The sequence below is a fragment of the Heliangelus exortis genome, chromosome 2 (assembly GCF_036169615.1).
Source record: "Heliangelus exortis chromosome 2, bHelExo1.hap1, whole genome shotgun sequence".
NCBI classification, from domain to species: domain Eukaryota; kingdom Metazoa; phylum Chordata; class Aves; order Apodiformes; family Trochilidae; genus Heliangelus; species Heliangelus exortis.
The window spans coordinates 11,631,052-11,645,845 of NC_092423.1; the positions used below are offsets into that span (position 1 = coordinate 11,631,052).

Genomic DNA, 14,794 nt, shown 5'->3' on the forward strand with positions numbered 1-14,794 from the left:
TCAGGCTTTATGACTCTTAATATGAGCATAAAGATCCGTGGAGACATATTGTCAACTTTGCTTTTTTCTGTTATTCCACTTAGCAATGATTAAGATCCGTTCCATGAGATTGGATGATAATTTCCCATCTTTTATCACAGCATGAAATTGCTATTTAGGGCTCTTTTGTCCAGTTCATCTTTATTTCATGCAGGATAACTGAGAAGACCTCCTAGTTTGCTTTTAACATAAAAATGATTGTCAGCCTGAAAAAAAAAGAAGATAGAAGAAAAGAGAAAATTGGAGTGTGAAATCAACTCATCACCTTTTTCTAAGAATGCCACACTCCTGTGAAAAGGACTGAACTTTCTTAATGCTTCATTTTTAGCAGAAAGTGCAACAAAAAGTTCCTATCTGTATTTAAACTGCTAAGATTTGTCAAACACAAATGGGAAAACAGTGTTTAAATAGCAGTCTCATCTTCTCTGTAATGATTATGGGAGGTTTTTTTGGCAAAAAGGACCTCAGCAATAATTGATCACCTCCGCAGTGAGTGACAGAAATTCTTTACTTTATCCAGTGATTTTGGGCAGAGCACAAATGTATCTGTTCAGAGATGGCAAAAGCCAACAGTGGTGGAAATAAGCCATGTGAATGTTGCCTGCCTTTAGATCTCAGCCCTTGGTGTGCAGCTCCCAGCTCCACCTCCCACCCCGTGCTGCCCTGGGCTGGGACTTCCTATCTCCCAGCTCTGGGAGATGGGCAGCACCATCCGTTCTCTCTCCTGGCTGACCCATGCACTGGTAAATCTGGCTGCCCTGCCCAGTCACCCGTGGTGAGACCATGCTCTTTGCTGAGCCCTGCAAGAGCTGCTTCTTGCCAGTGGCTCCTCAGCCTCCTCTCATCTGACGATCTGTGACTCGGTGCGACAGGGAGGGAGGTATGTGAGCGTGCTGAGGTTTTGCATTTGTTGGCCTGTGTTAGAAAATATTAGCTTGCTCGCCCTTGATTTTTCAGCTGTATCAACCAGCCTAATACTAAAAATAAGCAATGATTTCTTTCTGCAAACTGCTGAATAAAATATTACAGTAGACCAAAAGGTCAAAACAAGATGTCCAAATTGCACCTGAGAGACAGTCACACAGGAAGAGGGGAAGTTGGTAGGTTACTTTAACCTGGGAGAGCAGGAAACATTATTTCCAGCTTCTTGTTGCAGATCCTGAAATGAATTGCTGGCTGATCCTGGCCAACAGCCAAACACCCACCCAGCCTCTCCCTCACTCCCCTCTCCTGAAGGATTGGGAGAAAATAGAAGGCATGCAAGAAAAGTTGAGGATTGAAGTAATTATAGTTCATGGTTGCCTGGAAAGATAAATGTCATAAACCCAAATAACTCTCTCTTGTCTTCATTTCCCAAAACTTTTACTTCTGAGCACAATTGTATGACCCCTTCACCTGCAGGGAGCAGCTGTCCTGGCATTGTCCCCTCCTAGAATTCTACTCACTGGGCATGGGGGTGGCAGAAAGAAAGTCTGGACACTTTGCAAACACTGATCAGTATAGCCAAAACATTGATGTTATCTATCACATTTTAGCCACAAATATAAAATACACAAACACAAAAAACTATGGAAAAATGTTAACTCCATGCAACATGTACCTGGATATGCATGCTCTGAGGTAATGGCTTATATTTGATATGATATTATCTGGACTGTTTCACAGCTGAACTGATGTTCTTAATCAACCATATTTGAGCCCATAATATCTTCAGAGAAGTCAGGAGCATAAGGACAGTCAGTATGCAATAAAATTTAAATCCTCATTAATACTATGCTACAACAGCAAGTGTACTTATTGGGCTACTTGAAGATATCATGACTTGCTTTACATGGAAGATTTGAATGCAGTGCCTTACTTGTTAAACAATTCTTCCTAGAGTCAAACAATATTTGGTAGAACAATCTTTCCTGAACGTGTTTCAACAAAATTAGAATGGGACTAGCAGATTTCAAATACGTTGTAACTGGAGAACTGTTAAATTATTTACTTCAACCTTTCCATCTTTGGAAATGCCTAGTTCAGGAGCTGTTATGTTAGTGTTTGAATTATTATTACGTTCAATTACTATCAGATACCATCACATCAGCTGGTATCCAGTGTGATAATTTACTCCTACCCAGCCATATTTTATATTTTTTCAAGGTTATCTGAATATCTACTACTCAAATGTTTTGAAAACTTACTTTCAGAAAAATGCATTGAGATTTTTCCAAAGCATATTTAATACATTATATTGGCTGGTTTTCTGACTAGCAATTTATTACTGTGGAACATTCACACTCAGTCAATAACATCCTTTTTTACATTTTTTTTTCTTTCTCCTACTTTGGAATTTGCCCTGGGTGCTACAGCATAAGTCAATTACAGTGCCCAAACGTAACTCTCTTTGGTTTCCCAGGGAAACTGAAATGGCAGAAAAAAATGTCAGAGTTCAAGAAAAGAAAACCAATCTAGCACAATTCTGTTCCATCTGTAGAGATTTTGTATTATCTTAGCAGCAGTTATCACAGAATCACATTGTGCTTTTCACCAGCTTTGTCTGAAAACTGTACAAGCACAGATAAATCTGTTTCTAGTCAGGATGACATTAAATAGAAATGAAGGCAAAAACAAATTAATTTTTGTCTGCTATGGGTGTGTATGGTACCAAATGCAACAAGACATTGCCAGATTTGTTTTTGTTGTTGTCATTAGTAAATTGTTTGCAGAGATCTAGGGGGGTTTCTGCCAAATTGTATGTTAAAAACACAGGAAACTGGTACTTATTTAAGTGTTTGATGTGGAAAACCTGTCTGTGCCATTTTTGAACAGACTGTGTCAAGATCCTTGCTATCTCTGGGAATGACAGTGGGGAACAGACCACAAATCTACAACTTAGTATGGAAAATAATGACACAAATGGCAAACGATTTATCTTGCCATGGTTGGCAGACATTCTTGTGCTGGAAAGAACTCAACTCTCCCTGGAAAATGTACCAAGAGAAGGCTGTTTCTAGCTTTGCATCTTCTGTGAATCACTTCGTGTCTGTGAGTTTCTTTTCTAAGCTCTACAAAACCAGTAAGATATTGAAAAAGTGGATGGCTGACAGATTGAAGAAACTCATTAAAGCGAATTCAGAACTAAAAAGCCTTAAGGGAAATGGTTTGTGAACATAGGTAAAATTATACTTTTTCCTAGTGCTGACTAAGATGAAATATGAAATACAAATGTGTAAAATCTCACTAAGGGAATAAGACTCATAAAAAACCCAGCAAGAGGACACTTTCACCCCTTTCCCAAAGAAGAGACAAAGAGAGCCAGGCTGGCAGGTGTCTGGACGTGTTGCTTCCCTCTCCTAGCACTTCTCACTCTCAGCAACCAGAATTTTGGAAGTTTTGTCTCCTTATGTGACTTCTTTTCCCATATGGTGTGGGATTTCAAACTGTTGCTTTGGTCATATAGCAATGGGGCTGCATTGGCTCCATCATGCATTTTAAAGAAGGTCTATGTGGGGGCTAAAGGTTGTAGGGACTGTACCTTGGTATGTAAAGTACAATGGGATGAAATTCTTAAGGACAAAATACAGACAATGTAAGAAAACTGATCTGGGTCCAGTGTCTCCTCCAGAATTGGTTAAAACAACAATTCTGAAATCCTGTAACTAAGCTTCTTATAAAAGGCATACTTAAATATTCTTCTCTGTGGTCCTCCTAGTTGGAAAGAACACCTCTAAATGAATTGCAGCACTTTGTTTAAATCTGATGAGTGCCACAGTCAAGAAAACTGACTATGACAAGGCAGCTGGTATGCTGGTCTAGTATGCATCTCTCAGATCCCAAAGTCAATCATATGCTCCCTTTTATTTTTCTTGGTACTGAATATGTCTCCTGTGGTCTACAGGACTTATAAACCATGATTGGTGTTTGTATAACACTGTGTCTGTTCAGCATTTAAAAAATGGAAGACTCATCCATTATTCCAGATTTGAAAATAGTAACAAAAAAATTTAACCAAAGCAGATGAAGCAACATGATAATAAATTTGGCTGAGAAGCAATTCAGTTCCAGCCAGAGGTCTGAAACACTTTTAGGGCAACTTCTCAACTTCTAATTTCAGGAGAGAATTGCTTGCTCTTTTCACAACAGAAAGGAGAAGAATAAGTTACTCTGCACAGAACTGTTAGCTGTATTTAACATGGTTGGAAAAGATCCAGCAGATAATCCTGCCTCCATCATGTTGCCTTGCAATATTCACAACTAGCTAATGTTATTGTAGGAAGGACTAGGACAATCCTGCATGAATTATACATGCCTTGTCCCTCTGAGCTTATCCTCCCATTTCTAAACTCAATTCACTGCTTCACACATCTGAGTGAGAACGAAGTTTATAGCAGCATCTCCACTGCTGAGATCCTCATAAATATTGAGGTGTCCCAGCTTAGGTATGCTCACAAAGACAGAAACACCATCTATACAACAGTTTCACCAAAGGGCTAAAGATTTGTGTATCGTATCTGTCCACCTATTGAGTCTTAACAGAACTGAATATTAAATTCTGGCCCTGCTGGTGTGTATAAATTTTTCCATGGTTAGAGCAGAGGAGAATTAAAAGTGCACATGTGCTAAGTTTCTTTCTTTTCACTGCAAAGGAAATGAGCTATTTGCTTTTGTTGTCAGTCTAAAACAAGGTTTATGGTAAACTTATACAACAAGAGATTGGTGTTTCCAGATCTGAAAAAGCAGTTAATAAATAATACAACTTGTTGATAACTAAACAAACCCATCTATTAGAAAATGCAAAAGCAGACAGGCCTGCATTGTGTCCTGTAAACAAAGTGATGTTGGGACATGTTAATGAATAAATCTTTACCTCTGATGCCAATATTTTTGTGTGAACTTACCTGAGTTGTAAATATTTAATGCTTTTTTTCTCTGCACTACTATTTATTTTTCTGTGTGCAAGTAAAGGCACCCTTCAATGCTGTGGACCAGGTAAATAATGTATTACTTAGTCATGAAAAATGCCAGAGGAAAATAAATGAGAGGATATCTTACCTTTGGTCATTACAATGCCTGCAAGAGTTTTGTGGCGTGCGTGCATGGAAGTAAAATTGTCTGTCAGCTCCTGGAACTTCTGAGCAACCATTTGGTATATGGAGTCGGCAAAATCCTGAAAGACAGTCAGAAAGAATTTTTTCACTTCTTTGATTAAGGAACCTGGACATTTCTCCAGATTAGTTACCTCCTCTCAAATGCTAAGTCCTTTTTACAAATAGACACCACCTACCTGAGCAAAGGCAAAAGGACTCTCTCTGTCTACTACCCAGATCTCCCACAGAAATGGTCAAATTATTTAAATTAAAGCTAAACCCCATATTGGCTAGGATTAGTGGCAAAGTGAGGAGATTTAAGTCTCACTTTTTCCCAGCCACCTACTTGTTGACCCAGGATCAGTTTACAGGAAATTTGTTGATCTTTAAAGAATTTTTTTTGTAGTGAGATGAAGAGGTGAATGTGTGTCCCATCAAACCACTTATTTCCATGAGCCCACTGAAACTTGAGAGACCTGAGCTATAGGCAAGGACCATCTATTTCTGTGTTCAGGTGAGTTTTTAATGATGCTCTGCTACTGAGATAAAATAAACTGCTCAGGAAACTGGGCTATGTTTAGTGCTGTCAGAGAAGTACCATGGTCTGTCTTGCTTCCACCTGAATGTCCACGGGGAGAAAGGAAAGTGGAATCTGCTTGGGACATTCTATAGACGATGGTGCTTGCATGACTTTATGGGTGCAGTAGTGATGAGGGACTGGTCTGCCAGGTCTTTTCCTGAGCATGGCAGCTTTGTTGAAATGTCAGACTTCCCTGTGGATTGAGCTCTAGAAATTTTATGGTCTAAAGCTTTAGGACTGAGTGAGTCCAGTCACCAAGGAGAGCCTTGTGAAGTCAATTAGTGAAGCCAAGCAAGGTGGAATGTCTAAAAAGTGAATACTGCAGAGTGTGTATGGATGAATGTAAACGTAAACTGGAGATCTGGTGCTCCTGAGAACACCACTACTTGGCCTGTTTCCTTGCTGCAACATTTAGTATCTTTTAATTTACCTAATCTCTGCACTTTGTTTGGCACAGAGTCTTTCAAGCATACATTAGAGATAAGTCAGAGGAATGCTTTTTGCGAACATTAGTTGTTCTTAAAGTGCTTTGCAAGTCTGAACATAAAAAAGTAAGATCCAAAGGATCTTTTAAAATCTTTTTTAAGCCATATGACTTCTTGTGGGAACCAAAGCTGTACCTACAAATCCTTTTGGGATCAGCTTCTTGGGGTAGAGCTTACTCTGTGGTTCTGTGCTGCCTCCCGGCATCTGATTAGCCTGGAGTTATTGTGCCTTTGTAAGGAAAAGTTGTTTCAACAAGCAAAAATTCCAGTTTTTCAACCAGGGGAAGGCAAACCAGACCTCCTTCTGGTCTCTTTGCAGGAATTTTTGGCACACATGGAGGAGAGAATGACTATCATATTCAGCCTCCTTCCCTAACCCTGAAAGATCCACAGCCATGCAGATGTAAGGACACACACTTAAGAAGATATCCATTTTTTTTTTCTTTCTTTCTTTTTTTCCCATAAACTGTTAATGGTGATGAAAACCATGGCAAAACCACAGCATTTTAAATTGGGAGAATGCTCAGCTATTTTTCAGAGGAAAGCAGATTCTAATTCACAAATATTTTCAGTAATACTGCTGCACTGAGAGCCTCTGCAGGCTGTACACCATATGTTTCTACAGTTTGTTGCAGGAAGCTTAATTTTAACACATTATTATAGCAAACATTAAAACAATCTAATTAAATAAAACAACAGCAAATAGGCTACACCTCTTTCATAAAACCTGAAACATTCTTTCCTTTTGAGTGACTGAAATTTGCTCAAATACATAGAGGAGAGGATTTCTTTGACACAATAATTTTTGATTTGTTTTGCTAAATGTACCTTTCCAAGGTACTGCTCTGGGAACAAACCATTTGCCCGAAAAAACAGTTTAATATAATCTGGAATGAAACATGCTGGCTTGTTAAAAAAGAAGGAAAGAGGCATATCCCTTTCTGGGAGGGTTGTGGGAGGGCACAACTCCACACTAGAATTAGATGAAAACTAAGAAAAATTATGAAGAACAGTTTGACAGTTCCTAAATGGAATTTCAGTTTGACTGTGTTTATACCTCTTCAAATCTAATTGTCTGCAATCATCATGTAACCAAGGTACTGCTGATACAGTGCCTCAGAAGGATGAATTTTGGGTCAATTCTCATTTGTCAAGCATCAAGGCACCCTTGTGATATAAATGTAATTACAGTTGCTTTACAGATGAATGAGTGAAGGCACTAAAAGGATTGGGGGACTGGTCCAGGGGAATAGTCTGGAGCTGGGCACAGCCAGGTGTTCTGATTTCCTGATGCTCTGGCTAAGTGCTAAACACTGGAACGCTGCCTGTCTTTCATAATATGAAAGTTTGTTTCTAAACTTGTTTTCCCTGCTGAAGAGTGACTTCATCCATAACAGAAAACTAAAATGTATTTGCAGGACTGATATAACTGGGTCCCATATGGTGGACTGAAAATCTGATCAGCTTTATTTAGACTAGAAAGAAAGAAAGAAAAAAGAGAGTATCTCAATAAAACTATCTGCACCTTCATGTAAAAAAAAAGAATCAAATCATAAATTTAATCTCCTGCTGTACTGCAGTCCAAGACTGAATTTCTAGCATACCCTCCAAATCTGCATCCCAGGGCATTTTGTACTCATTAAGAGTTAATTAGCTCAGAGGCACATACAATTCCTAAAAGAATAATTTTAAAAATGCTAAATAGAACAAATAACTTTTAACTTTGTATTTAGAAATCCCTGCAGTCAAAGCTTTCTTTGCTTCATTTGGCAGAAGGTTCCAAAGCCAGAGAGCTAAGAGACTCACTAAAGGCAAACTAACGACATGACTTTGGATAACATTTAGGGACGATAAGGAATTCGGCATTTGCTGATCTCAAGGAGTGACCCGGGACACCAAAGAATAGCAAATCCATTAAATGTGAAGCCTCTTAGCTAAAATAAGTCAGGTGAATATTTTTTGTCTCAAATACATTGCCTAAAGTGATGCCAGTGAAAGTAATAGAAGCAATGAAGTGAAATAAATTCATAGAATCACAGAATTATTTAAGTTGGAAAAGACCTATAAGATCATTGAGTCCAACTATAAACTTAAGACTGTTAAGTCCACCACTAAACCATGCCCCTGACCACCATATCTACATGTCTTTTAATTACCTCCAGGGATGGTGACCCAACCACTTCCATACATGGATACATGTAGGATGCAGGAAAAAACATATTTAATCTGAGAGGTCATTTATTAGTTACCATATTGCCTTAAGTTTCCAAATGGATATTCCAAAGTGCAATGGGAAGGAGGAAAAGAATCAGTCTGGTTTTGCTGATGGAGAAAAGGAAGAAGTCAAGAGATGCATGGCTCAGCCTTGTAAGGGATTTGGTACCCTGAGGATCCCTGTCATGTAGCATTAATTTCAGGTTCTTGAATTATATGACCCTGAAAGCTGGCATGGTGGCAGAGCTGGGTGTAGAGTTAGTTTCCTAATGTGCAACACTGAGTTCCAAGAAGCACAGTACAGGGCTCTCCCCTCTAACACACACCAGAGCAGCTGTTTGGCTTTACCCAGTCACGTGCACTGAAACCAGTGGAAGCTTTTCTGCCTATTTAGAATCTTAAATTGCCTTTCAATGTTTCTATAAAACCAAAACTGGTTAAAAACGTATCTAATGCATACAGGGCAGGTGGAGATAAGACTTGGAACATTTATCCCTGGCCAGTTTGTAGCTAGAGTTTATAACTCTATAGCTTTCATTATAGAGATTTGCTTGCTTTACTATTAAGAAATAATCCCACTAAAAGATACATATCAAGATGATCAGTCCAAATGGGATATAAAACAAAAAATCCAACTCCTGATGGCCAATGTGAGTCTGGTTCAGCTTTTGGGATCCAAGCTAAACTATGTTATCTGGCATCAGAAATAATTTATAAAACTAAACAGAAAAGAAACCATTCTTTTGTTATTCTTTTATCAAAACAATTAATCTTAGAGAAAAGTTGTGCTTAGTGATATCACAGTTCCCACTGCCAGACATGAGTGAAAATGAAAGTCTCCATCTGGATTAAATACAAGAGCCAAATACATCTTGGCAGCTTCTGAACAACTATCAGGCTGGTGGTAGGAAAAGGGAAAAATTCAGAAGATAGGGATAAAAAGAAGAGCAGACACATTCCTTGTGAAAGAGAAATTCAGTGCAATTAATAGAGGTGTATGCAACTGCAGTGATCACATCCTGGCAGACAAATGTCAGCTTGAGGTAGGGATTCAGGAGAGAAGAAATTTAAAAGATAGAGACAGTCAAAACTCTGACAACTTATTCTAAGACATAGGGGAGAAAAAGCACTTGAATAACACTTGAGTGCTGGACATGGAGGGGACTAATACTTGGGTGTCAAATCACCTTGGGAAACTGGCGTGTGATACAATATGCCTTGGAAGGCAGTAGAGTTGTTCCTGGCTCTACAATGCTCCTGATAAGGCTCAACAAGCAAGGATGGGTGTTCAGACATGCCTCTACCCAGGCCAGGCAGGGTTAGCTGGGCCATGCCAGCTCCACCTGCATGTTGGGAGCAAAAACCATGACTCTCAGGAAGAACTGACTTTCCTGGTGCTGTGTTTCTTTCAAGTTCCCTGGATTAGTTCACCTGCTATCAAAATCTTACCTTTCATAGGTCATCAGATTTTTCTGTGTAAACAACATCTGTCTCACAGACAATTTATTTGAGAACAAAACTTTGCTCAGTTGTACTAGTACAGTGAGTGATATGAGTTATGCAAACAAGACTTCTAGACCCACACTGGGAGGCAAATCTGCTCCCAGTGGCACTCAAACCATGCACATTGCCTAAGTGCCTATGGTCACAGGAAGAAGCAAAAGTTACTTGTATAGGTGCCTGGTGGACATAAGAAAACAGCTCATGCAAAAATTTTTTGCTGTGAAAAAAGGCTGTGAGACCCTGCAGTATTCAATGAGCTAAATTTTAACACGTACAAGGAGGCTGGAAAAATGAAAAATAGATATCATTACTATTAAAACTGCACTGTGTTTTCTGAAGTATTAATCTGTCCTTGATTAGCATATCAAATTACTTGTGTTATTCACAAAGGAAAATCAAACTTTCGATCATACCATTACAGAACCAAAAACTTCTAGTAATTTCTCTGCACTAATATTTCAAATGGTATAAATAATTAAATGTGTTCAAGTTTGCAGTGGGAGTCTTCAGGGTAAAACTGACATTCAACAAGAGTAGTAAGGATATTAAAATCAATAGATTATAAAGGAGAAAGCCTTTAGTAAACATTTTCTATTGAAATCCTGTCTTAGGGTTTATAGGGTTGAAATATCAAAAAGGTTAAATTTGCATATGGATGGGAAGAAATATTCTGCTATACAGATATCACCAAGGGCTCTGTTTCTCCTATCTCCCAAGTACTTCATTTTCCAGAAAATTACTGACATTTTGGGGGTAAATGTTGAACACGATAAATGGGTATTGGGTTGAATTAAGTTCACAGCTCCCTTCATAGCTAAAAGGAGATGCACACTTGGTTCTTTTGACTGGCCAGGGGGGAACACACACTGGTTGACAGAGGGAGTGTGGATTTTTTCCTGTGGAGAACTCTCATTGTCTAAAGGGGAGCACACAGCACAGAGAATAACAGTCCTGAAGTGCTGCTCCTGGTCAGGGTGCGCAGCAAATTGCTACACAAGGCACTTTTTCCCAGGTGTGTAAATAAGTTTGCTGTAGCTAGCTGGAGATTCATCTCTAAGTGACTGTACCCTGGAGGCAATGAATTAGTCAGGTGCTTCACAGGTTCTACATCATCATCAAAAGAGGCCTTCAGAAGAAAAATAGCTGAGGGTGGTGGGCTGCTCTCCACCATCAGTCTTCTAGCATCAAGTTAACCCCTGTCAGGAGTTCCCCCAGCAGGGTGGGAAGGGCTGAACGAGGACCTAGAGGAGCAGCTAGGCAGGGGGGACTGGAGGAAGGAAGGAGGGCTGGGAGATGCAGACAGGGGTTTGCACGCTGGCTTCATTCCCTGTCCAGCTTCCTGGCAGCCTCTGTGATCAAACCACATGCTTTGCTGTGAGTCCCAATTCTCCAGAGTTAAAAGGGGATGATTTTAACTCACAGCCCAAAGGCACTGTAAGGCAAATAGCACTGGCAGTGGTGAGAGTGTCCAAGCAGGGTCATGCAAGGACTTCTGCCTCCAGATTGGAAGCTGCAGCCCACAGCCCCTCATAACTCAGCCTTCCTTCAGCATGTGCAGGCATTTACAGGGTATTACTCAAAGAACAAGGTACTGGCAGCAAATTCATTGTGATTCTTTCCTTGAGATGTGCAGTAATTATTTCTTTCTGATCATAACTCCTACAGTATTGACCATAATGTCTAGTTTTGGCTTATCCCTCAGGGCCAGGGTATATAGGCTTTGTTTTATCTTAGATGGAGGTGGTTTTATTTTTTCTGGCTGTATGTTTTCATTTCAGCTGACCCCGTTGGTACACCCTGTGTGCATCCTGATTCAGAGAAGTCTTCTCATTCATGCTCCTCAGAGGAGATAGGATGCGTGCTGCACAGGCAGCAGCTGGATGCACATTTCCACACTGATCTCCTAATGAAAACTCCAATAAAAATAACATACTTCTGACACTGAATATCGTCTTGATTTTCTTACTGATGGGGAAGATCAACTGCTCCTATTGATTCAGTCACTTTCACCACCCCCCCCCCCCATCTGTTCATAGCCCTATTACTAATATTTTAGTTACATACAATGCTGAGCTACCATAATGAATTCCTTATTCCCAAATTTGTTGCAATCTTGAAGACTCCTCAGTGGCTTGGCTGACCTCACCTGCCTTGGTTGACTTACCCAGACTGTGCAATGGGCTTCCAGGCTCAGAGTGATTATTTGCAGGTTGTGTCCCTCTTCTTCCCTCACCCTAGCTGGGGGCTGGTTGCCCTGCTGCTTTCCTAGGCCCCACAAAATATATTTGCCATTAGTGTTCATTTATTATCAGCACTGTGCTGGCTGCTGTATGAGTCCAACTTTGAGCCTGTATGGCAGATGAAAGAACGACAAAATGCCCTGAAGACCCCAGAATGGGAGTCAGAATAGAAAATTCCCTTTTCCACTCATTTAGCTTTTGGTTTTCCCAGTGAACCTATGGCTTTGGGAAAATGATAACCACCACTTGCCTAACGTGCAGCATGCACGGAGAAATTAAGAGACAAAACTGAAATGGGAAGATTATCTAAGGTCTGCCTTTGGTGAATTTCAGCACCATTAAGCCTGTGAGGTTTCCCAATGGCTTGAGTGTTAGATTCAGACCTGTTCTAATGAATGTGAGGTTTGCTAAAGACTGTTTCATCAGGTTTTGAGGAATTGTTCCTATATACAGTATATGCTTCAGCATGGATTAAAGACTGCAGTAGGCCTCTCTCTTTTGATGCTTCTTGAGTGGATAAATGTGAGCTGAAAGTCCTTCACTGTGTATGCAACTTTTTTACTAGAGAACCCAGAAGACTTACAGTGAAATTTGTTTTAAATGTTTTAAGTGAAACTTCAGTCATGAATGTGACAGTGTTCGTAGGATTTTTTCCTCATATGATGACAATTTTCATACATAAGTCATGTTAAAATGAAGGAGGCAACCAAGTTTTATTGGGGCATTTGGAGGCAGATGGACAAAATCAGAAGCTGATAGCCATGATGCGAATTCTGATACATGAAAAGCTTTTGAATTTGTACAAGTACTACTATGTGATACTGTAAATTAGATTGATCAATGTTTAATATGTCAAAAGAAAATTGTAGCAACAGTAGGAAGTAGGGATCAAACAAAAAATTTATTCTATGAGCTCAGTAAAAAAAATTGGTCTGTTTTCACACTCTATCCCTTGACTACAGGGAATCAATCAAGCTTAATATAATGTATCTTTTTATTTGTTTCAGAACCCCCTGGAGTGACTGAAAGAAAATGGAACACATAAAATAAGCATACCATTGAAAAAGGAAATGCTGTCAAAACCAAATGCCCCAGCTCCTCCAAAAAGTGCAGTTTTCTGTTTAGTAGGAAAGCATTTTGTATGTAGGTTTAATTAGAATCTTTAAATTCACATTAGTGTGTTAATGTTAGGATGCTAACAGATGAGCCCCTCTATTTGGAGTTGATTCATTGCTGTCTGCATTTATCTTGCTCTAAAAGATGCTACCAATAAGTACATTTCAATGAATTTGGAGGAAACAAGCTTCTCCACTGACATGAACAGTTGTTCCCTAAAGGAGGCCAAGCTCAGTTTCCAGCTTTGCTGTTCTGAGTTCAGCTCTGCATTTCTCGCTCTGGTAATGAAGAATGTCCATACCAATTTCGCAGAATCATTCTTGAAGTCAATACTGCACCTGCTAACAAACACCAGGCAGGATGGGTTGTTTGTTTGCCTTTTTTCTTCTCTTTTACTGATCCTTAACCCAACAGCCTTCTTCCTACAGAGGCACACATAAGGCTGGCTGCAAGAGCTGAATAATTCAAAACAATGAAGTAGTGTTCGCTTCACAGCCTCGTGTCTGCATCAGGACAAGCCTCAGGTGTCAAGCTGTTGTACACTGCAGATATAAAATTAGCACAAATGGGTTTTCTTTAACTGGATAAAAACTCTATAAAGTCACCAGTGCCCAGAAATGGCTAGCTCTGTAAAAAGACTTTTTTGTTCTCTATTAAAAAAAAACAACCAACAGATTTTTCATTCATATCATGAGCCCTCTCTTGTTAATAAAATCAGTGCTTTATCTAGGAAATGTTCTTTCATCTGTTTCCTTGCTTTATCTTTCTTAGGTGCATTAAATCAAATATCCTTTGGAAGCCAATACCCTCACTGGAGACAATACCCTCATTCCTCTGGGCTGTTACAGGTCCATTCTCTTCCCGAAGCCTAACCTGTGAGCAGGTCTTGGGTAAATGTTCAAAGCAGGGAGAGAACAGTGCTTGCTCTAATCCCTTGAGCATCACTTTGAAAATCTATGCTTGTGTGTTTATGGTTCTCATCAAGGAGCTGTGCTATTAAGTGCTTTCCCCATCACACATATGCTTGGTTAGATAAAGCAGGGTGCAGGCAGTGTCCAAAACAAATTTAATCTATTCTGAACTGCTGATCCCAGCAAGGCACTGCATGATGCAACTTTCCGAATCACTGCAGAGTGAGGCATATAATACAGTCTGTGGCAATTACTGCACAGACATTAGAATTTTTCCTTTCTTGTTTTTAAAGATCTTGCTGTCATTTACTGTAATGATTCTTGAAATACATCTGTAACCTTGCTAGCAACCCTTCCTTTGGCTGAGAGGGGTGGTAAGACAAGCTACATTTCATGTTACCTCAGTGTTCTCTGGGCTTCTTCTCAAATGTGTAATTAGCAGGGACATTTCTTATAATCTGGAGTGGTTTTGTGCCAGCAGAATCAACATTTCTGCTGAATGCCACTTGGGAACCCAGAAGATGTGTTTGGGACTGGTACCTGAAGCCAGGGCAAAAACCAGTCACCTCCTGACTTACCATCCCTTACTGGAAAAACACAAAAGGGCATGTAGTGACAGGACAAGGGGCAATGG

At 39.7% G+C, this 14,794-nt stretch overlaps 1 protein-coding gene across 1 annotated transcript in view; it reads right to left on the minus strand.

Moving 5' to 3' along the window:
- Positions 1 to 14,794, minus strand: part of ADARB2 (adenosine deaminase RNA specific B2 (inactive)) — a 312,866-nt gene that overhangs the window by 59,425 nt on the left and 238,647 nt on the right. Inside the window, exon 4 of the mRNA XM_071734788.1 lies at positions 5,077 to 5,191. Coding sequence (XP_071590889.1) covers positions 5,077 to 5,191 — 115 coding nt within the window. The remainder of the gene's footprint in view (positions 1 to 5,076; positions 5,192 to 14,794) is intronic.